Source organism: Anomaloglossus baeobatrachus, chromosome 1 (assembly GCF_048569485.1).
Source record: "Anomaloglossus baeobatrachus isolate aAnoBae1 chromosome 1, aAnoBae1.hap1, whole genome shotgun sequence".
Lineage (NCBI taxonomy): Eukaryota > Metazoa > Chordata > Amphibia > Anura > Aromobatidae > Anomaloglossus > Anomaloglossus baeobatrachus.
Window position 1 is genome coordinate 5679720 of NC_134353.1, and position 24740 is coordinate 5704459.

The 24740-nt window shown below is 48.5% G+C and overlaps 1 protein-coding gene across 1 annotated transcript in view; it reads right to left on the bottom strand.

Annotated features, from left to right (window-relative positions):
- The window catches only part of LOC142313059 (vomeronasal type-2 receptor 26-like), a 64008-nt gene that overhangs the window by 24449 nt on the left and 14819 nt on the right, over positions 1-24740 (bottom strand). The window contains exon 3 of the mRNA XM_075352046.1: positions 970-1093. Within this exon, the coding sequence (XP_075208161.1) occupies positions 970-1093 (124 nt within the window). The remainder of the gene's footprint in view (positions 1-969; positions 1094-24740) is intronic.

Below are 24740 nucleotides of genomic sequence, written 5' to 3' on the forward strand. Positions count from 1 at the left end.
ATTCCAGAAGGGGGACGCTGTGCTGCTTCAGGCCACAGTGACCCATGCACAGAGCGCACTAAGGAAGGTGTAAAACTACCTGGCAAGGAGAGAACCCCACTGCTACCAGGCTGACTGGACCACTGTAAATTCGGGACCATAACAACTGACCTGTAAAAGAACTACTGGCCTGTGTTGTCCAGTTACTGTCAGTGTCCTCAGCCCTGCACTCCAGCTTACATTACCATAGACTGCCACCCCCATCAGTCTCCCTGGGGCCTAGCTCTACCTGTGGGAAGCCGAACCATCCGACCTGTGACACCATTTGCCCCAGAGCACAGCACCCACAGTGGCGGCTAATCCCTGGCCACACATCTCGGGGTCATGAAACCGGACAGGGCCACCTGTGACATCCGCTGACCCTCCACCGGCCCAACGATGAGTATTTCCCCAAGGCCCCATGGGGTACTCCATACCCACTGTCACAATTCAACTCTGCTCGCTGGTTCCACCACATGGCGGCTCCACTCTTGTGTGACTTTCATACTTTCATGTGACAATTAGCTTTTCTTTCAACGTTTTTCATTGAACATCGAGAGAATTATTAAGAGAAGTTTGTCATCACATGACTGTAAGTGTGCAAATCACATATGAATGATTAGTCACATGACGGCCACCCAAACTACTTGGTTAGGGGTGCACCAAACTGAATTCTTGCCTCGGGTGCTGGAAAGCCTAGATACACCCCTGCCCTCACCTGTGCTGTCTGAGTAGTGTTCTGCCCACGATGGAGCGCGAGCGTTCAGTGGGATGAGTCCTAGTCCGTGTGGTTTTTCTGAAGACAGCCAGCAGATGAGACCACCCACTGACCCTCGTGTCTCCACAGAAGTGAAGAAGCATCTGATGTAGCAACGAGTCTGTGACTGAGCAGATACTTTTTTTTTTAGTTTCTGCTAAAAAAAAACATGTGCAGCCTATTACTGTACCTACCGGTCATATTGGAGATCTCTCCTTCTGAACACAGGACGCAGTCGTAGCAGCAGGGATGAATTGTCCGTCCTGCCTTTCTCCAGCTTCCAGGTGAACATGGATCTGAGCAGCGGGACACCGGCATCTGAAGGAAAAGATGAGAACTACTGTGTTTTTCCAAAAATAAGTCTTTCCCAAAAATATGCCTAAGCACAAATTTTCATCATTTTATGTGTAAGGCTTAAATATAGGCCCTACCCCGAAAATAAGCCCTAGTCGCGGTTCAATAGTAGTGTGCACGCTGCTGAAAAGAAATTACAAAATATACAATATAGAAAGCAGACACCCCCAAAAGAGAGAAGAAAGAAGATAGAAGACCTTAATCATACTCACCAGATGCTGAACAGTAGGATCTGCAGTGGAACGCACACCCACACACATCAGATCACACACCCACACACATCAGATCACATACTCACACACATCAGATAGCACACCCACACACATCAGATCGCACACCCACACACATCAGATAGCACACCCACACACATCAGATCACACACCCACACACATCAGATAGCACACCCACACACATCAGATCACACACCCACACACATCAGATCACACACCCACACACATCAGATCACACACCCACACACATCAGATCGCACACCCACACACATCAGATCGCACACCCACACACATCAGATAGCACACCCACACACATCAGATCACACACCCACACACATCAGATCACACACCCACACACATCAGATCGCACACCCACATACATCAGATCGCACACCCACACACATCAGATCACACACCCACACACATCAGATAGCACACCCACACACATCAGATCGCACACCCACACACATCAGATCACACACCCACACACATCAGATCACACACCCACACACATCAGATCGCACACCCACATACATCAGATCGCACACCCACACACATCAGATCGCACACCCACACACATCAGATAGCACACCCACACACATCAGATCACACACCCATACACATCAGATCACACACCCATACACACATCAGATCGCACATACACACACATCAGATCGCACATACACACATGTAAGGGGTGGGCAGACCCCTTACAAGGAGGTGCAGTTTCCCCCTGAAGATACCTCACTCTGGGGTAGTTACTGTTGATGTTATTAATAAACATGTTTTTACTGTGCAGTGGGGTTTCCCCTAGAGCCCGGGTGGGACGGCTGTCCCCATAGAAACAGGGCAGGAGAGAGGAGGAGCCGGCAGCTTAGAGAGAGAAGTGTGTGTGTGTTGAAGTCAGTTCGGGACGGGGGAGAAGGAACAGCCAGGGGCAGAGTGTGGAGCTGAGTGGGCAGAAAGAAAGAAAGAAAGAAGTGAAAAAGAGAAGAAGTGTCCTCAAGGGTGAAGCAGAATTGGTGTGGGTCCAGTCTGTGTTAGCCGGAGTGGGAGCCTAGGTGAAGTGGAGTAGCCGGGCACATCCCCACTAGAGGAGACAACAAGGAAAGATTTCCCCGGACAGGAATTGTGACCGTGCGCTACAAAATCCATGCATTGAGCTGTCTGTGAAACTCTGTGCAATAAAGATGTCGTTTGGTTTATCTGATCCCTGCCTGAAGAGTCTTCCTGCGGCTGAAAGTATGCTCTTTTACACCACACTCTGCCCCACAGAACAATCCCCTGTCCCAGTAGTGACGGCGGAGCCGGGGGTTGGCCTGAGAGAAAAGGGGGCCACGACTACAAGCCCCGAGGCACCCCCGGCACCCCGTTACACACACATCAGATAGCACACCCACACACATCAGATCACACACCCGCACACATCAGATCGCATACCCACACACATCAGATCGCACACCCACACACATCAGATCACACACCCACACACATCAGATCACACACCCACACACATCAGATAGCACACCCACACACATCAGATCACACACCCACACATATCAGATCGCACACCCACACATATCAGATCGTACACCCACACATATCAGATCACACACCCACTCACATCAGATCACACACCCACACACATCAGATCACACACCCACACACATCAGATAGCACACCCACACACATCAGATCACACACCCATACACACATAAGATCGCACATACACACACATCAGATAGCACACCCACACACATCAGATCACACACCCACCCACATCAGATGACACACCCACACACATCAGATAGCACACCCACACACATCAGATCACACACCCACACATATCAGATCGCACACCCACACATATCAGATCACACATACAATCAGATTGCACACCCACACACATCAGATCGCATACCCACACACATCAGATCATGCACCCACACATATCAGATCGTGCACCCACACATATCAGATCGCACACCCACACATATCAGATCGCACACCCACACATACCAGATCGCACACCCACACATATCAGATCGCACACCCACACATATCAGATCGCACACCCACACATATCAGATTGCACACCCACACATATCAGATTGCACACCCATACACACATAAGATCACACATACAATCAGATTGCACACCCATACACACATCAGATCACACATACAATCAGATTGCACACCCACACACATCAGATCGTACACCCACACACATCAGATCGCTCACCCCCACACAATATATTGCACAGCCACACACATCAGATCGCACATACAATCAGATCGCACATACAATCAGATCGCACACCCACACACATCAGATCACACATACACATCAAATCACACATACACATCAAATCACACACTCATACACATCAGATCACAGATATCTACATTAGATCGCACACATACACACCAGATCCCACACACAATAACACATCAGATAGCACACACTCACCACATCTGATGATACCGATAACTTCTGGCCAGCAGGTGACCCTGGGACACAGTGCAGTGGAGCTCGAGGACCTGCAGTGGAATGCATGGGGGATCCAAGGTGGTATATAGAGGACCTGCGGTGGAACACATTGATGTGTACCACCCCAGGTCATCTCTGCATTCCACTGCAGATCCTCTATGAGTTCCACCGCAGGTCTTCCATACGTTCCACCACAGCTCCTCACACTCCACTGCCTTGCATCCCATCTTCCCCTGCTGGCTGAAAGCAATCAGTATTGCCAGATGTGTGAGTGTGTGTGCAATCTGATGTGTGATTGTGGCTGTGATCTGATGTGTGTGTGTGACGCCCTGGCCTATCAGGTCATCACAGGGTATTGTGCAATCTGCCCTTCTGCACAGTATCCACCTCCTCCTTGGTTACGGGTCCCTGCCCTTTGGTGTTACCAAGAACAAGCTAATCAAAATCCTTGGAACACTCTGCACCACACCCATTAGACACACCAGTGGATGGCATGAGTTGAATAGGGTCGACCACTTGGGGTGTTGGTAAGGGGGGGTTAAGATGTCAGGAGACAGTGAGTTGAGCAGTGACTTTCGAGAGGAGAGGTCAGGAGCTGGGCTCCTTGGAACTACTAGGTGGCAGACGTTGGTCTGGGCCTGGTAGGAGCTGGACCCCGGTCGCAGGGGATCATGACAAGGGGCATGGAACTGTCGAGGAGGACAGCCGGCGGCTTTGTGCCATCACCAGGCAGGGGCCAGGGCACGACGGGGTACGTGGACCCTGGGTTAGGAAGTAGCTTCAGGCATCCTGACAATTTACCCAACGAGGACGGAGCCTTCAAGATCCGTTCTCCACCCGCTCCAAAATCGGGGTACTAGCGCAATGAGGGGGATAGGACTTTCCCATTATACGGTCCAGAAAATCCCAAGCGTGAACCCTGAGAGCAAGCTCACCCAGTTAGCCATACTGGTGAGCGGACCAGACCAGTTTTATACTCAAGGGACCAACCAGAAAAACTAGGTGCCAAGGAAAAAGGTCACAGACTAACAGGCAACACCAATGGGCACGGGACCCAGGCGTGCTCCCTCCCAGCAGCAGCAGTGTCAAGATCTTTGGTTTACCACAGTTGTCGGTGTCAGCGTTTTTGGACTGAGTTAGTACATAAGTGACCCTTACCATCCCAACGGCACCTCCCCGTCGCCCTCATCAAGTCCCGGGGCATTCCCCCTACCGTGGAGGGATTACACACCTGGCTGCCCACACCATCGCCACCGGGTACTCCCAACTGCAGCGGTGGTACTCTACCTTACCACACACCACGGGTGGTGTCACGAACTTCAAACGTAACACCCCGTGTAAATATCCCCCCTTTATTCCGAGTGGCCACGCGACCCCGAACAGTGTCCAATAGCTGCTAGCAGTTCTATAAATCGCCAGCTATAGGGCCAGTGACAGTGCAGTGCCTTGTAAGTCACAGCATTCCAGAGAGGCTGTACTGGGCCCTGCCTTAAAAGGGAGGCCAACATGACTGGGTTAGGACAGGAATTAAATTGGGAACAAGTGAGTGTGGTTAGGCAAGGGGTAAAGATATTTAGAGGGTGCGGAAATAATGGATTTGAAATAGCATTGGGGGCGTAGTCAAGAGGAGGAGGGAATATTAGGGGATTTATAAGGATTTGTCAGTTAGTGGGGTCATCCATTTTAGGCACAGAAACGGAGCAATCTCCCACCCAACCTCCCTATTTTTGGAAAATTCATCATGTTTACGTTAATTTTAAAAAAAAATCCATTAGATCGGTAACGGTTTATCGGTTATTTTACAAGTTTTGGCCATTAAGTAACTCTGTAGTTTATCATAGCAGCATGGCGCAGGGGAGGAGGGTCCTCGAAGTTGGAATTTGCAAAATCAGATTTTTTTTTTAACTCCTTGGCATGTTATGCACTATTGCAAATTCTCCCAATTTTTTTTTCAAAAGCAGTTGGAAGTGCCTTCTGATGATGTGCTCCACGGTGTGTTACAAATGGCCCCCTGTGGAATCAGAACTTTTTTAACTCCTTGGCATGTTATGCACTGTTGCAAATCCTCACAATTTAAAAAAAAGCAGTTGGGAGTACCTTCTGATGCTGTGCTCCATGGTGTCTGAACCATTATCCCCTGGGGAATTTTGTAAATTTTTTAAACTGAATTTTTTAAATCCTCGATGTTAGCTAGTGGAATAAAGCCTGAGTTCCAGAGTGAAACAACTGCCACTTCCACGGTGCTGCATGCTTCACAAACTGCGGTCTAGGAAGCAGGCGATGATGCCTCCTGCTCTCAACCTGCTTTTGGTCAGATGCAATCATCATCAGTGACATCAGCTTCGATGTCCCAGCGTGGTATTCATTTGTCCATAAAACATGCATTTCTGAATAATTATTATTATTATTTATTATTATAGCGCCATTAATTCTATGGCGCTTTGCAAGTGAAAAAGGGTATACTTAAAAACTAGGACATCAATCATTAACAGTACAAAACAGACTGGAACAGGAGGAGAGAGGACCCTGCCCGCGAGGGCTCACAGTCTACAGGGAATGGGTGATGATACAATAGGTGAGGACAGAGCTGGTTGCGCAGTGGTGTACTGGACTGAGGCTTATTGTAGGTTGTAGGCTTGTCGGAAGAGGTGGGTCTTCAGGTTTCTCTTGAAGCTTTTAACGGTAGGAGAGAGACTGATGTGCTGAGGTAGAGCATTCCTGAGTATAGGGGAGGCACGGGAGAAATCTTGTATGCAATTGTGGGAAGAGGAGATAAGAGAGGAGCAGAGCAGGAGATCTTGTGAGGATCTGAGGTTTCGTGCGGGTAGGTACCGGGAGACTAGGTCCCAGATGTAAGGAGGAGACAGGTTGTGGATGGCTTTGTAGGTCATGGTTAATGTTTTGAACTGGAGTCTGTGGAATAGCAAGAGAAGAGGTGGATTAAGCAGGCTACAGAGTTCAGGATAGATTGGAGGGGTGCAGAGCGGGGAATGGTCAAATGCCCTCAGACCTATCCCTACCTTGCCGCGGAGGTTGACACCCTAGTAGAACGTAGTGGCGCCCCCGCTCACCGTAGGCTTGCCCTCCTCTGCCTGCACTAATTTCAAGTGCTGCTAGTCTGGGAGTATAGGAGTGCACAAACAATAATCACTGCACTGCAAACGTAGTCAAGAAGGTATGTCAAAAAAACGTCAGGGTTATAGCCTATTGACAGTTTTGACCGTAATTAAACAGTGGTGTGACCATACATGAAAAGGCTTGTGCCAGTTAATTCACCAGACACAGAACATGGGTCATAAAGTGCAGTTGTGCTGTATAATCACAAACACCGCCACATTATACGTATATGCATTCACCTTATATAACGGTAACACTGGATATAGCAGAGTATACAATATGCAGGAAGCTTATTACAGGGCCTGTGTAAAGTGCAATGCATTTGTATATAATGAGGCTGTCGGGTATAAAATGCTTAGTGCAGACAGTAACATTGCCACATTGCAATAGAAGGTAAAGCGAACCGACCATCAGGATTTCATATATACAGTAAAGCCAGTGTATACTGGTGCTCGGAGGCTGAATGTAAGCTTAGCTTTTATTCTGAGACTGGATGTTTTATATCAGAACTATGTGCAAGAAAAATTACAGAAATGCACTGCTGTTTATTGACAGGAGCTGCTGAATAGCTAATATGTGGATCGGGTTTTGCTAAATTTTTCCACCCCTGTCTGCTGGCCGGTCTTGGTGGATGCTGGACTGTATGGGCTCCTTCCAGGTATAAGTCATCTCTATCATGTGATGGGGGGGTGTTCAAAACACAGCCCATACATTCTAGCATCTACCAAGGCCTGGGAGGCAGACAGGGGCGGGAATAAATAGCAAAACCCGACCCACATATTAGCTATTCGGCAGCTCCTGTCAATCAAACAGCAGTGCATTTCTGTGACTTTACTTGCAGATATTTCTGAAATAAAACATCCAATCTCAGAACAAAAGCTCAGCTTACATTCAGCCTCCGAGCACCAGTATACACTGGCTTTACTTTATATAAGAAATCCTGCTGATTGGTTCTCTTTAATACAAGCACACGGCTATATTGGGAGTAATAACAGAATCGGCAGGAACATATAAATATACCTGAAAAAAAAGAGCAAAATACCAAGGAAAGACAGTAATAAAGCAGCAGTGTGTTCAGACTATGACGTGATTGCTGGCTGGTGTGGCAGTGCACTTCTTCGCTGCCTGCGCTACAGAAGGATCTATCTACACCAGCTTCATCCAGACTGTTCACCGTGGATGGCCTGATGAGGAGCAGGAGGACGTGTGTCGCCCAGGGCTATGGGTATTCGGTCTCGGTCGGTGAATCACTGGGGAATGTCACTTTGGTGGCCGTTGTCCGGTCCCGTTCCATGGGTGCTTTTTGAAAAGGGGAAATGTATACAGGGGATTAGAATAATGTTCCCACGTGACACCACTTGCGGTGTTGCTGCTAAAGGGATGGAGCCGCCGCTGCACAATGTTCACTACTGGGGCTGATGTTAATGGCAGCTTGGATGTTACACCCTCTGCAAGCAGGGTTGAGTCCCAGAGGGTAGGTTATGTGATGGGTGATGGAAGAAGGTAGTCCACAAAAGAGTTTAAGTGCAACTGGGTCTTTACTCACTTTCTGGTGGTATTGTGACGAACTGGCAAAACCAGTTAGTCCCAGAGGTTGTACAAATCTCTCTGGTACAAGACTCCATCCTCCTTGGCATTCCAACGCAAAAATCCACACCCAGGTGCACAACACCAGCCAGTAAAGCCTAGTCACCCCCCATGACAATAAGGACACACCAGTGGGCGGGACCAGGCGGATGGGAGCGCCCACCTAGGGGTCTTGAGGTGTCCTGGGAGGGAACAAGACAGAACAGTTAGAGCGGAGACAAAGTCAAGTACTGACAGCTGAAGTGACAGCGGAGAAAGGAGTTGGGGCCCCTGGACTACCGGACTAGGTGGCAGATGGCAAGCAGGACCACAGGCGATGGAGATCCGGTCGCAGGAGACCTTAAGTGGACCGGGGCATAGTTGTAGCCCGCCGATGCCGACAGCGGGAATCCGGTCCATAGGCCGTGCACAGACAGGGTGCCTGGACCCTAGGGCGAGGAATGATTCAAGCCCCCTTGTCAATTGACCAGCCGGGGACAAGGTTTCAGGCCTTGTTCCACAGTAAACCCAGAGAGTGAAACGGAAGCCTCACGCGGGGGATAGGGTGTCCACCAGAACTTACAGAGATCCCAAGGGTTAGATTTTGTGGGCCACAGCTCCCAACATTCAAAGTACCGAGAGTGTCTTCCCCGTTTCAAGGGGAGTCGTCCCATTGAAGACACAAACACTGAGTGCAAGAGGAAGGGACCCCTGTTTGCTACACCAGGGTGTGGGCCCCAAATACACCCGCCAGAGGCGACCGGTCACTGTCAATTTGGTTTACCACTGGACTCTGTGTGCAATTATTTTGAACTGTGAGTACTACATCCATCCACGGTCCTAGCCTGCACGAACCTCTCCGCAGCGAACACTTGCATTCACCTGGGCCCTAAAACTACACCTCCCCTACCCGTGGAGGGGATTCCATCCTCCTGCCCCGCTCCATCAGCCCCGGGCGTCCCATCACCATGCAGCAGCGGTGCTACCAACTCTCACCGCAACCCATGGGTGGCGTCACTGACAAACCAATCCCCTGTCAATCCCCCTTTCCTACGGTTGTGAGGACGGACGGCTGTACAAGCCCAGGTCCGGCTACCACTCGAGCTGCAGTAACGAACCCGGATCCGAGCAGCCCCCCTGCAGTGACCCGGCCCCCGTCCGCAACAACCCGAAACTGGCGTCATGAACAGGATACTTACCCCATCTACTAACCTGGGTGAAGTGCACCTATTCTGGGCTGTAAACCGTGAAAAGCTAAAAATTTTCGGACTGCCGCCATCTTGCCCGCCATATTTGGCGCCAAAAACAATAACCTCGCCATCTACTTTCCCGAAAAGGGCGCGAATCTGAGGCTCCGGCCCCTAAGAACGGGCGGAACCCGGTGATCCCCAGAGCAGGAAGTTGCATAGGACAGTGGGCCCCATGAGACTGCTATCGAAAACCAAGGGGGAGGGCAGGAAGGAGCGGCATGTGAAAAGAGAAGATAAAAGGCAGGGACACAAGGACTCTGCAGAATCCTGTTCCTGGACAACAACGCAGCAAGATGTCCCAGCAGCTTGGCAACCAGTGTGTGGAAAATCCCATTGCCGGAACCGCAGAGTGGATTGAGGAGCAGACGGAGAAGATGTACCGTAGAATCCAGGCCCAAGCCCACTTCATCCTTACGAGGTGGATGACAGAGATGAAGGGCCTGGCTACAGCTGTCCGGGCGCGCGAGATGGAGATGGCATTTGAGGAGCTGGTAAGCAGTGACACACGCCCCTATGTTCCCAGGAACTGAGGGGTCCGGCCTGCCCCTGTCCACCACGTCGCCCGTGTCCGCAGCCAGCGCCCCAACCGACCCGCTACCTCGACCTGTGGCAGCGGAACCCGTCTCGTCTGCTGATGGGGACCCAGCAACTGGGACCTTGGGCCTTGCTTGTACCATCGCCTCTGCATCCGTCCCGGCCCCGAGCCAGGCCGCAACCCTGATGACATCTCGTCCGGCCTCGAGCCAGGCCGCAACCCCGATGACATCTCGTCTGGCCCCGAGCCAGGCCGCAACCCTGATGACGTCTTCCCCGGCCCTGAGTCCGGCCGCACCGGTAATGACATCGACTCTGGCAGTCTGCCCGGAGGAGGAGGCACCCAATCTGAAGTCTACCCCAGCTGCGGTGCCAACCACTCCCAAGTACCCCGTCCCAGCTGAGGAGCAGCCGGAGTGCACCTGCAGAGATGCAGAGCAGGCCACTGATCGGTGGGGCCTACGAAAGTCATAGCCGGTGCTGAGGGCATCTGAGTGGGACTGGCAGGAGGCAGAGCACGGAACCCGTGTCCTGTACTGAGAGCGGCAGCAGCAGTGACGCCGGGAGATAGCTGCCAGAGAAAAGTGCAAGGCTGAGGTGCTTGCCCGCACCTACAAGGAGAAAGTTTGCCTGTGTCAAGCTACCTTCCAGGTCCAGGGCCCGACGTACAGAGGACAGGTCCATTACTTTGACCCCCAGAAAGGGTGGGGTTTCATCTATGAGCCGGGACTGGAGTCCGAAATATTCATGTCCCGGAGGAATATGGCCCCTCACCTGCCAACTGGCCATCCAGACCGAAATCTGGAACCCGGGGACATGGTGAGCTACACCAGGCACTGTGAAGAATGAGGGTAGTTTGCCCTGGATGTCAAAAAGTGGATCGTAGTTAACGAGCAGCCATGCATCACCTCCCAACGTCACTTACATGAAAAAGAGTAAGGTAGCGGATCCCGGCTACCCTTTTCCCAGTTGAACCAAGTTTTTCCCTGTTTAATGTTTTACTGGACCATGGCCTCTGTACTGGTAGAGGCCACAAAAAAAAACTTTCTTGGGTCTTGTACATAACCCCATCTACCCTCTTGTTACCCCACCACCAGGATTGTAACACCTCTGGAGAGGTTGATTGGAGGAAGGGCCTGCGGTGGAGTCGGCCAAGGCCAAGTCACCAGCAAAACAGGTGGCCAACCTCCAGGCCAAGGGGTTCCGGACCATGGAACTCTTAGGGGTGGACTGGTGGGTAAGTAACTTTTACACAAAAACTAAGGACACCCACAGGAACTCGGGGCGGTCTGACACCTGTGTTAGCGGTTGCACCGAGGGTGGGTTCAGGTGTTTTGGGTGGCGGGTGAAAGGGAGAAGGAGATGATCTGCAACGTTTAAGAAATGTGCCTCCCTAACTGGGATGAAATGTTTTAATGTTTTACATGTTATGCCTTTTTTATTACTTTTATAGATGCAGAAAAATAAACGTCACTGGCCGGACAGCCCGAGGATGGGCTGTATTCAACCAAGGGGGAGTGTGACGCCCTGGCAAAACCAGGTAGTCACAGAGATTGTACAAATCTCTCTGGTACAAGATTCCATCCTCCTTGGCATTCCAACACAAAAACCCACACCCAAGTGCACAACACCAGCCATTAAAGCCTAGTCACCCCCAATGACAATAGGGACACACCAGTGGGCAGGACCAGGCAGATGGGAGCACCCACCTAGGGGTCTTGAGGTGTCCTGGGAGGGAACAAGGCAGAACAGTTGGAGCTGAGACAGAGTCAAGTACTGAGAGTTGAAGTGACAGCGGAGAAAGGAGTTGGGGCCCCTGGACTACCGGACTAGGTGGCAGATGGCAAGCAGGACCACAGGCGATGGAGATCCGGTCACGGGAGACCTTAAGTGGACCGGGGCAGAGTTGTAGCCCGCCGATGCCGACAGCGGGAATCCGGTCCAGAGGCCGTGCACAGACAGGGTGCCTGGACCCTAGGGCGAGGAAGGATTCAAGCCCCCTTGTTAATTGACCTGCCGGGGACAAGGTTTCAGGCCTTGTTCCACAGTAAGCTGAGAAAGCGATATGTAAAAGTATCGGGTAGAAGAGGGAAGACAGCCATCTCCTGGTCTCAGGTCTGACATCTTTTGTATTGGGGTGCATGGAACTCTGTAAGAAAGAGAGAGAGGAAGAGAGAGAGAAGAGAGAGAGGAAGAAAGAGAGAGAGAAGAGAGGAAGAGAGAAAAAGATTGAGAAGACAGAGAAAAGAGAGAGAAGAGAGAGACAGATTGAGAAGAGAGAGAGAGAAGAGAGAGAGAAAGATTGAGAAGAGAGGGAGAGAGAGAGAAAAAGAGAAAAAGAGGATAGAGAGAAAGAGAGAGAGAAAGAGAAAGATCTAGATCTGGTTGGATCTAGAGGAGAAAACTCAAGAACGTATATTAGGCAAATGTTTAGTTAAACAAACAGCAAGTTTAGTCAAAGTATCTGGGGGTTCTTCTAAACAGAATTTCATAGTGTCTCAACTTAGCGGTCCCTGCTGGGGTGTGTCTGACACTGAACAATGCAAGGGGAAGACTTTTGTGCCCTTGTTTCCCACACTGCCCCAAGCTCCCAACCCTTCCTCTATTCTGTGGCTGGTATGGGGTGTGTAGGGTCAGTTCTGTGTCCAAGGCCTGCCATATCTTTTTGGCTGGCAGTAAAAGCAGGTCACTAGCCACTTCCTATGGTCTTTGGGAGCCCACAGCTGCACCCTATCTCAGTCCTCTTCTTCTTCTGAGACCTGCTCTTGTAGGTTCAGGACAATGTTTTCTCAAGACTTTCCATCTTTCCTTGCTCCTTCACATTGGGGTCATTAAAAAAGCACAGATTGATTAACTGTTTCTGTGGTAAGTGGCTTTGGTAGTGATGAGCGAGTACTAAAAAGCTCGGGTGCTCGAGGCTCGGGCCGAGCATCCCAAGATACTTGTGTACTCGGCCCGAGCACCGAGCCCAATGTTATCCTATGGGAGACCCGAGTATTTTTATGAAATGACCTCCCGGCAGCATGTAGAAACCCTAAAAATGTCACAAAAGTCTCAGAAGAGTGCTCAAATGACATGGCAACAGCATGGGGAAGACCCCTTGAAGCATTTATCACTCAAAAGTCACAGCTGTGAACAATTTTATCCGAGTTTTACGGACTCGCCAGAAAACCTTCCAAAATGACACCAAAATGAATTTTCATGGCGGAAATGTTAAGGGCACATACCCAATAGTGAGATAGAGCTGGTGTATGTTACTTTTTGAGATTACATGAAAGATTTTACGTGAAAACATTGTGTGGCACTCCGATGTCCCTGAGAAGAGACGTACATGAAGGCCTCTTGAGTCTGATGTGCCCATTTTGAGGAAGTGAGTCTTTGTAGTATTTTCCTTTGCCAGGGAAGTCCAAAATTGTGAGGTTCACCAATGCCCCTGCATACAGACGTGCATGATGGCCTGTAAACCTGAAGTGCCCATTGTAAGGAAGTAGGTCTATTGTAGTATAGCCCTTTGAAAGGGCAGCCAAAAATTGGGAGGCTCCACATTGTCCCTGGATAGAGACGTGCATGATGGCCTGTAAACCTGAAGTGCCCATTGTAAGGAAGTGGGTCTATTGTAGTATAGCCCTTTGGCAGGGCAGCCAAAAATTGGGAGGCTCCACATTGTCCCTGGATAGAGACGTGCATGATGGCCTGTAAACCTGAAGTGCCCATTGTAAGGAAGTGGGTCTATTTTAGTATAGCCCTTTGGCAGGGCAGCCAAAAATTGGGAGGCTCCACATTGTCCCTGGATAGAGACGTGCATGAGGGCCTCAAAACATTGTTCCCATTGCAAAGGAGCGGGTCTCCTGTCGTTGTAATGTCTATTCTGAAAGAATGGGCGAAAAAATTTACCACTGGGGGTATACCTGAAACAACGGCCTAACTATTGTAACGGTCATCATGGTGGCGCATGAGGAGAAGGAGGAGCAGTCCAGCGATTAGCCAAAGTCCAGAAGTGTGTACCCATGGTTGAGTGGAGGTACATGGCAAATTCCCGTTACAAACTTTAAATTCCGCTCTCATTTGCTGGTGGTGTGGTGAAGTCTGGCCCAATCCAACCCTTGTTCATCTTGATCAGAGTCCGCCTGTCAGCATTTTCAGTTGACAGGCGGGTGCGTTTATCTGTAATGATTCCACCTGCGGCACTAAAAACACGCTCTGACAAAACGCTAGAGGCAGGGCAGGCCAGGACTTCCAAGGCGTAGAGAGCCAATTCATGCCACGTGTCCAGCTTGGATACCCAATAATTGTAAGGCACAGAGGAATGTCGGAGTACAGTTGTTCGATCTGCAAGGTACTCCTTGAGCATCTGGGCAAACTTAGGATTTCTTGTGGCACTACCCCGCACCTCAGGGGCTGTGGTACGTGACGGGCTGAGAAAACTGTCCCACATCTTAAAGACTGTTCCCCTACCTCTGGCGGATTGGACTTGTGCCCCTCTCGGCTGTACGCCTTGGTTGTCCACTGATTCCTGACCTATGCCGCTAGCGTTTTGTGAGGGGAATGCTTTGCCTACTTCCGTTACTATGGCCTTCCGGAACTGCTGCATTTTGCCTGACCTCTCCGCCTCGGGAATAAGAGAAATAAAGTTCTCCTTGTAGCGTGGGTCTTACAGTGTTACCAACCAGTAATGATTGTCGGCCAAGATGTTCTTAACGCGAGGGTCACGAGACAGGCAGCTTACCATAAAGTCAGCCATGTGCGCCAGACTCTTAACAGCCAGTACTTCAGTATCCTGACCAACATGATGACTGAACATGCTGTCCTCCTCCTCCTCCTCCTCCTCATCTACCCTGTCCTCTGGCCAGCCACGCTGAACCGAGGATATGACTGGTGTGCATGTCATATCCTCAATTTAGCCGGAGAGTTGCTCCATGTCTTTATCCTCCTCCTCGTCATAGTCCTCCACTACACGTTGTGATGAGACGAGGCTGGGCTGTGTGTTATCACCCACACCCACTACTGTTTCTTGCTCCAACTCATCGCGCTCCGCCTGCAATGCATCATGTTTGTTTTTGAGCAGAGACCGTTTTAGAAGGCAGAGAAGCGGTATGGTTACGCTAATAATGGCGTCATCACCACTCACCATCTTGGTGGAGTCCTCAAACTTTTGGAGGATGGTACATAGGTCGGACATCCATCTCCACTCCTCAGGTGTTATGTGTGGAGTTTGACCCATTTCCCGACGGCTTAGGTGATGCAGGTACTCAACAACTGCTCTCTTCTGCTCACATATTCTGACCAACATGTGCAGAGTTGAATTCCAACGCGTGGGGACATCACACACCAGTCTGTGAGCCGGAAGATGCAAACGGCACTGAAAGCCGGCAAGGCCGGCTGAAGCAGTAGGTGACTTTCGAAAATGTGCAGACAGGCGGCGAACTTTTACCAGCAGATCAGACAGCTCTGGGTATGACTTTAGAAACCGCTGAACCACGAGGTTGAGCACATGGGCCTTGCATGGAACATGTGTCAGCTGGCCTCGCCTCAAAGCCGCCACCAGGTTCCGGCCATTGTCACACACGACCTTTCCTGGCTTTAGGTTCAGAGGTGTGAGCCAGTGATCTGCCTGCTGTTTCAGAGCTGTCCACACCTCTTCTGCATTGTGGGGTTTGTCACCTATGCAGATTAGCTTCAGCACAGCCTGTTGCCGCTTCGCCGAGGCAGTGCTGCAGTGCTTCCAGCTTGGGACTGGTGTGGAGGGTAAAGTGGATGAGGATGCGCAGGAGGAGGAGGAGGCTGAGGAGCATGACATTCCGGAGCTGTAGAGTGTGGGTGAAACCCTGACTGAGGTAGGGCCTGCAAACCTTGGTGTGGGAAGCACGTGTTCCGTCCCTCGCTCAGACTGGGTCTCAGCTTCCACAATATTAACCCAGTGTGCCGTCAACGAGATGTAGCGGCCTTGCCCACAAGCACTTGTCTACGTGTCTGTGGTTAGGTGGACTTTGGCTGAAACAGCATTGTTCAGGGCACGTGTGATGTTTTGTGACACGTGGTTATGCAATGCGGGGACGGCACACCGGGAGAAATAGTGGCAGCTGGGGACCGAGTAACGTGGGACAGCTGCCGCCATCAGGTCGCGGAATGCTTCTGTCTCCACCAGCCTAAAAGGCAACATTTCCAGTGCAAGCAGTCGCGAAATGTTAGCATTTAGAACTGTGGCATGTGGGGCATTGGCAGTGTATTTGCGCCTGCGTTCAAAGGTTTGCTGAATGGATAACTGAACGCTGCGCTGGGACAAGGACGTGCTTGATGATAGTGGTATTTCTGCGTAGGCAACTGCAGGTGCAGGGCCTGGAGGAGGCTTGTTCGCAGGCAGCATGGACAGGGGATTGGCTCGCATGCACAACAAGCGAAGACGTAGCAGTGACATCAGCAAGCACTGCTCCTCGACTCTGTTGTACATCCCACAAAGTCGGGTGCTTGGCTGACATGTGCCTGATCATGCTGGTGGTGGTCAGGCTGCTAGTTTTGGTACCCCTGATGATGCTGGCATGGCAGGTGTTGTAAATGGCTTTTTTAGAATCATCTGGAGCCAACTTAAAAAACTGCCAGACTCGGGAAGACCTAACATTTGTACAGGCACCTTGTGTCGTGTTTTTGTTCCGGGGTACGGTTGCCTGACTTCTGCCTGGGGCCACCACCCTGCTTCTTACTGCCTGTTAGGATGCTACGCCTCCCTCCCCCTGTGCACTGCTGTCCTCGCTCTGCATATCCTCCTGCCAGGTTGGGTCAGTTACTGGATCATCCACCACGTCGTCTTCCTCTTCCGCACCCTGCTCATCCTCCTGACTTTCTGACAATTGTGTCTCATCATCGTCCACCCCTTGTTGAGACACGTTGCCAACTTCGTGAGAACGTGGCTGTTCAAATACTTGGGCATCTGTACATACGATCTCCTCATGACCCACTTCAACAGGAGCTGGCGAGAGGCCAGAATGTGCGAATGGAAACGTGAACAGCTCTTCCGAGTGTCCAAGTGTGGGATCAGTAATGTCCGTGGACGTGTACTCAGCCTGGTGGTAGGAAGGAGGATCAAGTTCTGAAATGTGCGGTGCAGTATCACGGCTACTGACACTTGACCGTGTGGAAGACAGAGTGTTTGTGGTGGTGCCAATCTGACTGGAAGCATTATCCGCTATCCAACTAACAACCTGTTGACACTGGTCTTGGTTCAAGAGTGGTGTACTGCTGCGGTCCCCAAGAATTTGGGACAGGACGTGCGAGCAAGTAGATGTGGCCCTTTGTTGTGGCGAAATTAGAGCTTGCCCACGACCTCGGCCTCTGCCTGCACCACCATCACGTCCACTTCCTTGTTCGTTGCCAACGCCCTTGCGCATTTTGCAATGCTGTGCTGACGTGTATTCACTAGACTTGTGTGTTATATCCAAGTTTGTGCAAAACGCACACAAGTGCACCTGTACGCTGCCACCGACAGGCACACACGTGCGTTTTTTTAAATGCAAGCACGGCGCACTAAGAACCTAACAGGTTTTTAGGAGCGACAATTACTCAGAAGTTTGACACTATCAGACACTGCTGACTGACGTGTATTATTCACTAGACTTGTGCGTTATATACTAGTTTGTGCAAAACGTGCACCTGTACGCTGCCACCGACAGGCACACACGTGCGGTTTTTAAATGCAAGCACGGACGCACTAAGAACCTAACAGCTTTTTAGGAGCGACAATTACTGAGAAGTCTGACACTATCAGGACTGTTTTAGACTGTGTACACCAGCCCCAGATATGATGAAGGCTGGTATACGGTCACCACTAGGAATGGCTATATACCCTGCCTGCCTGCCTGCCTGTATACTGCTACAATAGTCCTGACAAGGACTCTTCTGGTCACTAGCCTGTATTCCGACCTGGCTATACCCTGCCTGTATACAGCAACAATAGTCCTGAGAAGGACTCTGCTCCTGTACTTCGACCTGGCTATACCTTGCCTGCCTATATACAACTACAATAGTCCTGACTCCTGAGAAGGACTTCTGGTCACACTGTTTGCAGCCCTGCTACGGAAATAACTATAAAGGGCCGCAAACCTTTCCCTGAAGCAGCAACACTCTCCCTGCACTGACTGTCTGGATGGCTGTGTGCAGAGCACAGCGCGCCCGCCGATATAAAGGCTCGGTCACACTGTGCAGGCCGGCCAATCACTGCAATTCCACAACTAACAGGGCTGTCGCATTGCAGTGGTCTGCCAGCCAATCCCTGCATGAGGGCTGGCTTTCAAAAGAGCGCCAACATGCAGGGATGAAGACCACGAGTACAGCACGAGTATCGCGAGATCACTCGGTACCCGCCGAGTAGCCCGAGTACAGTGATACTCATGCGAGTACCGAGTAGTGACAAGCATACTCGCTCAACACTAGTCTTTGGGCTTCTTTGGATGTTCTGTCAGTGAGGGCAGTTCTTACTGCTTCCCTTGACTCCTCCAATGTAGGCCTCAACCCTGCTCACCGCGACTCTGTCTGGCTATAGCAAAGCTTCCATCAGTTCTTCTATGGCCTCATGGCGGCGTACAGTTCCATTGGCGGTGATCAAGTCTCTTGTCTTCCATACAGAGTAGATTTTGGCTGCCATCTTGCAGGCTTCAGAGAGAGCACATACCTCTGCTTCTTTTGCAGACAGAGATGCGGGTAGAGACTGCTCTATCAGCACAGCATCTTCTGCTACCAGCACCATACCCATGTGGAACCGTCTTTATGATGCACATCTTGATCCATCCACAAAGGAGTTAAGTCAGGGTCCAAAGGTGTATCCGTCACTGTATCGAATCCAGAGGTTCCTGCCTCAGCTATGCCAGAGTCGACTACCTCTTCCACCAAAGTGTCAGAGGTGGGACACTCCCAATTTGGAAGAGGGAGAACTGTAGCAGGATTTAGGTCCGCACACTGGGAGATGGTGACTTTGTCAGGGAGCAGTGATGTCATACGGGCATTGATCTTCAACTGGTGCTCTAGGTAGGTGTTCAATCTGGCTGATTAGTATTTAAAGGGCTGCTGTCTTTCTCCATGGCAAACAGGTAGAATGACTTCTGGGCTGGAGATGACGTGATGATACTCTTCAGGTGACTGTGAATGCAGCACATATGTATGTGGGGTGGTCTTGTAAGCTGTTAGATTCATCTCCATACATGTTGCCACTTGAAGGAGGGTGTCTTGGTCCTTTACTCTGTAATCAGGAGTTACCAGCTGTAGTTGCTTGCATATGGGCTCTCGGAGACCTGATACAAAGGACTATACCCAGGTTTGTAAGAAAGAGCAATGGGTGTAAATTGGGGTCAGGGGAACACTGAAATTCTAAAAACTAGACCTCCTAAAATCCCGGGGGAAAAAGAGCACAAGAGTGTTTGGTAACTAGCAAGCAGCACCCCCCTGACTATATACACAACTAGAAATAGCGGTGGAGTGTGCTTACTCTACCTCTCCTGTGCTGACCCTGTAACTGGGGACCCTGCACTCTCCCTCATCCCGACGGTAGACGTAATGGTGGTCAGGGCCGAGCCTCCAGCGTATCCCTATCTCCTGACAGACCCTGCTAACTAAGACACAAAGGATCACTGGGTGCTACCAACAAAAACCCCAAAATATATGCCAACTCCTGATGATCAAAATCCCCTAAGGACCACGTGATCCTCCACCCTCTATATCAGGGAACTCTTGTGCAAGATACCAAGCAGGATAACATAGAAGTGAGAATATCTCAAAACTAGGCCAAGCAGCAACTGCCATAGGCAGAAAAATATTCACTGTCCACCAGGACTAATAGTGAGCAGTCTATATGGTCTAATAAATTGTATACTTGGTACAGCAAAAACAAATATGCAAAAGTGAAGGGTAAAGGTTTCCACAGGACTATCAGCAATGTCCTTTGTTAAGGTTCATATATGACCAAAAACGTAGTGTGGATTTCAAGTCCCTATGTCCCTCCTTTGCAGCCTCTGCTGCATCAGCAATAAACAGAGCAGTGGCTTTTTCGTCCTAAGATGGTGGCTTGGAAAGGGAACTGGGTGTCAGCCAGACTAAAATGGCGTCAAAAGAGGAACTATGTAGTGTCTAAGTTAAAACGAACGCTAAAAGAGAAAGTAGGTGTTGACCAAAAATGGCGTCTGAAGAGGCCTGAGAGGGAGGGACATAGGTTGTGCCATCTACATTCAGGAGGTATTCAATCTGTCACTGGGAATATGGATTATATAGGGACCCCTGGGCTGACCCTGTGACTAGGTACCCTGTGCTCGCCCTCATCTTAACAGTAGACCTAATGGTGGTCAGGGCCGAGCCTCCAGCGTATCCCTATCTCCTGTCAGACCCTGACATAATATCTTCATACCATACCCCACCCAGGGCTGGGCAAAACACAGAGTGACAGAAAGAAATCTACATTCAGGACAGGAAATAATGGGGTGGGCTTACGTGGACACAGTGCTCCACAGACAGTACACAAGTCCAACCTATGGGGACAGCTTATAGGGTGGAGGGTGTTGCTTCTAATAATGGGCCTGGAGAAGCCATTTTCACAGACAGGTAAAATACACATAGTGTAGTTACTAGATTCAGAATTACATTTCTTCAAAACAACTAAATAATTTTTACTTCCCTTGACATTCAATATCACATCGTGTACCTTCAATCAATTCTCATCTAATCTCCCCCTTGGGAGAATTCTCCATTTTCTTTTTAAACATGCCTCTCACCTTCTGTCACTTACAATTAAACTTGCTGGTCTAATTTGACCTCATTCACAGATTCTCAAATAGAAAACTAACACTTCTCTTTTTTCAATTTCAACATTTCTTACGGTGTTTCACATCAGAAACTGCGTACATTTTACATACAACAATAACACCACCAGCTGTTGTTGATACCTCAAGTACTAGCAAAATCTGTTCACACTACATACACCTCATGAGGACGGTCCATCCAAGACTTAATAACTCTGATTAAGGCAAAGGTTAAGGATTCTCCCCAATGTATTCAATCCTAGGTAATCAAATACATTGGCATCCACTAAAACGAGACCAATGAGGACGCATACAACGTTCAACTCACTGCTTAGCAGGAAAACCGTACCAGGTAACAGTCAGGGCTTCCTCGTCCTCCTTTCATAACACTGCACCTGTACATAGAAAACCCCCCTTTCAAATCTTCTATCAATGAAGACCAGGTCCAAGGCCTTATCAAACATCAATTATTGATGACACGTCACACATTGGTGTATATGGCAGTATACCTTCTGCCTCACAAAATATTTTTTTTTCTTCACTCAAAGAAATAACTGCAATTATACCATGAACACTTCCTCATTTTTGCTCTAGCGTTAACTCAAGGAAAACGAAACTTGGAACTTCTGCTTTTTCCACAAGACAGACAAAAAAACCAAAACACATTACATTTAACATTTATGCAGACAGCTTAAGGTACAATGACCAGGTGGGATCTCTTAAGTCGTTTATCTCATTCGAGATCGCGGTCATTAGGTATCTAGACTGGGACAGCCAAACCCCCCTTTCGAAATGCAAGTACACGCATGAGGTCCTCGAGGTGAGATAAGACAAATGTTCTCACCTGCTTGTGGAGTGCGCAATCCCCCCTCTCGTCTAGTTGCCTTTTCGAATCAAGGTGTCAGCATGGCCGTCCATCATCCAGAAGCTCCATCCTAAGGTGCGTTGGGCGCCATTTGTTAAGGCAGGCCATAAATTTACAGTGATGCAATCTAATAATGCATCTACCTTAACCCTGTCTGCATCCAAATCATGAGTCATTTGTTAGTAGCATGCATACTATTCTTCCATACAGACCAGAGAAATGACACGAATCTGCACAAAAAAAATTACTTGTTTAATACGGAAGTTGACAAACATTTAAAAGGAATCAGTTGGCTAGGGGCCAATAATACGTAACACGTCTCTTATTGGGTAAGATAGCTTATTATCTGATTTATATATATATATATATATACAGTATATATATATATATATATATATATATATATATACACACTGTATACTGTATATGTGCTTGCTTCCTAATTTATATTAACCTATGTCAGCATGATTCACTTGTCACATGAAAGTCCAGACTGATGAGTCTTATGTCTGAATGCAGATATAGGTGTGGTACACAGTGCAAGCACTTATCTAAAATCCTGGTTTTTGGATATCTTCATATAACTCTTATATACTCTTAATACTCATAATAGTTCATAATCTTGTCCATAACACTTTAAATGTGCCATTCCAATTATTTACACATGAATCAGAAATTGTGTTTTTCCCCTTCTGTTTATTCTGTTTATGGTGTCATTTCTGTTGTTCTGCTTTCCATATAGTGCAGTCTTTCTTTAAATGTCCATTTTTCTTACATCTGAAACATTCTCTTGTCTCTTTATTATAGGATCTCTTTGATTCTGTAGCTTTAAGAGCATTTCCACCATCTTTTTCAGTAGAATCATTTGTTTTCTCTTTCCTTCTTTGATATTCATCTATGAGTCTGATCTTCACAAATTCTAATGTAATGTCTGTTTCAGGTATTGTCTCTAGTGCGTTTATTAAAGCAGTGTATGAATCCGGTAAACTGCACAATAATATTGCTGCTATATGGCTATCCTTAATATCTTAACCAATTGATCTCAGCTGTGATATCACTTCCATCATAGAGAATATATGCTCCTGCATTTCATAGTCTGCACTTAGTCTCATACTGTAAAGCTTTCTTAGTAGAAATAACTTGTGATTTAAGTGGGTCTTTCATGTAGCTTTGTTAATGCCTCCCACATTCCCTGTGCTGTATCCTCATTCCTTATATGGATTAAATGAGAATCTTCCACTAATAGGCTGATAGTAGCTCTTGCTTATCTATTTTTCTTATCCCATGTCTGATTATTATCATTGGGTCTATTTGTAGTGATTACTTCCCATAAATCATCTTTAGACAATAACACCTCCACTTTGACTTTCCATAACTGATAGTTCTCATTATTCAGCTTCGCTACTGTGAGTTTTAGCTCTGTGCTACTCATTATCTTTAACTTATCTTGTTTGTTTGGAGAGAATTGTTCTGAAGAATGTTTCTCCATTCTGAGTCTTACTGAGCTTTTTGGTGTCCTGGGTGTCTCTGGGATCTTCAGTTTCTGGGATCTTCAGTGCCTGAGATCTTGGGTGCCTGGGATCTTGGGTGCCTGGGCTCTTTGTTTGCCTGGGATCTTTGGGTGCCTGGGCCCATAACCTGTTGTACAGCTTCTAGCTTCCCAGTTGTAGAAGAAAGTTCACAGTACATATTACATGGGATAACAAGCTCTTTACTTCTAAGCACATGAAGTAAAAATATGCACAGTCATACAGCACTTGATCAAGAAGAGAAACCAAAACCAGGAAGAACAAAAGACTTTTTACAATACAGTGAGTAAGAAAACTATACACAACATCGCCATCTACTGTTAGATGAGCATAATGTCCTCCTTCACACAGACAAAGAAGTCCTCACCTGTTGCATATACCAACAGCCACAGACACTTACACATGAACTGTGCCACATGGTCCAAGCTGCAAAGGTTCTGTGTTCTCAAAAAGGGGAACAATACCCATCCTCTCCTCATGCTGATTTGCCTCTTCCTCTTCTCCATCCTCCTCTCCTCTCCAGCCCATACATGCTGGACATAGACAAAAAGACTGACAGCACTCACCAAACTGAAATGTGAACAGGTGCATAACTGAACATGACATAAAATAGAAAAAAACACAGTTTGTACTCTGATAATGCTAAAGTATGAAAACCATGAATGTGTGAACATGGACCTGCATTACTGCTAAAGTAAATCTAAGAAAAATTAGATATTTAGCATATAGAAACGGCCGTTTGTATATCTACCCAGTCGCCACTTCACAGCATATCTCGTAACTTGATACCTACTCTATGCTGAAGCCTCCCTCTGGGTTAAAAACCTCCTGTGTATGGGCAAGTAGGAACCTGCTATATAGGATAAGATTACCTATGACAAGTGGGGGAGGGGTGCACGGTCAGACGGTGTGACCCTCTTAAATATAGACAAAAAGACTGACGGCACTCACCAAACTGAAATTTGAACAAGTGCATAACTGAACATGACATAGAATACAAAAAAAGACAGTTTGCACTCTGATAATGCTAAAGTATGGAAACCATGAATGTGCGAACATGGACCTGCATTACTGCTAAGGAAAATCTAAGAAAAATGAGATATTTAGCATAAAGAAACGGCCGTTTGTATATCTGCCCATTTGCCACTTCACGGCATATCTCGTAACTGTGTACCTACTCTATTCTGAAGCCTCTCACTGGGATACAAACCTTCACCGTGCACCCCTCCCCCATTCGTCACAGGTAATCTG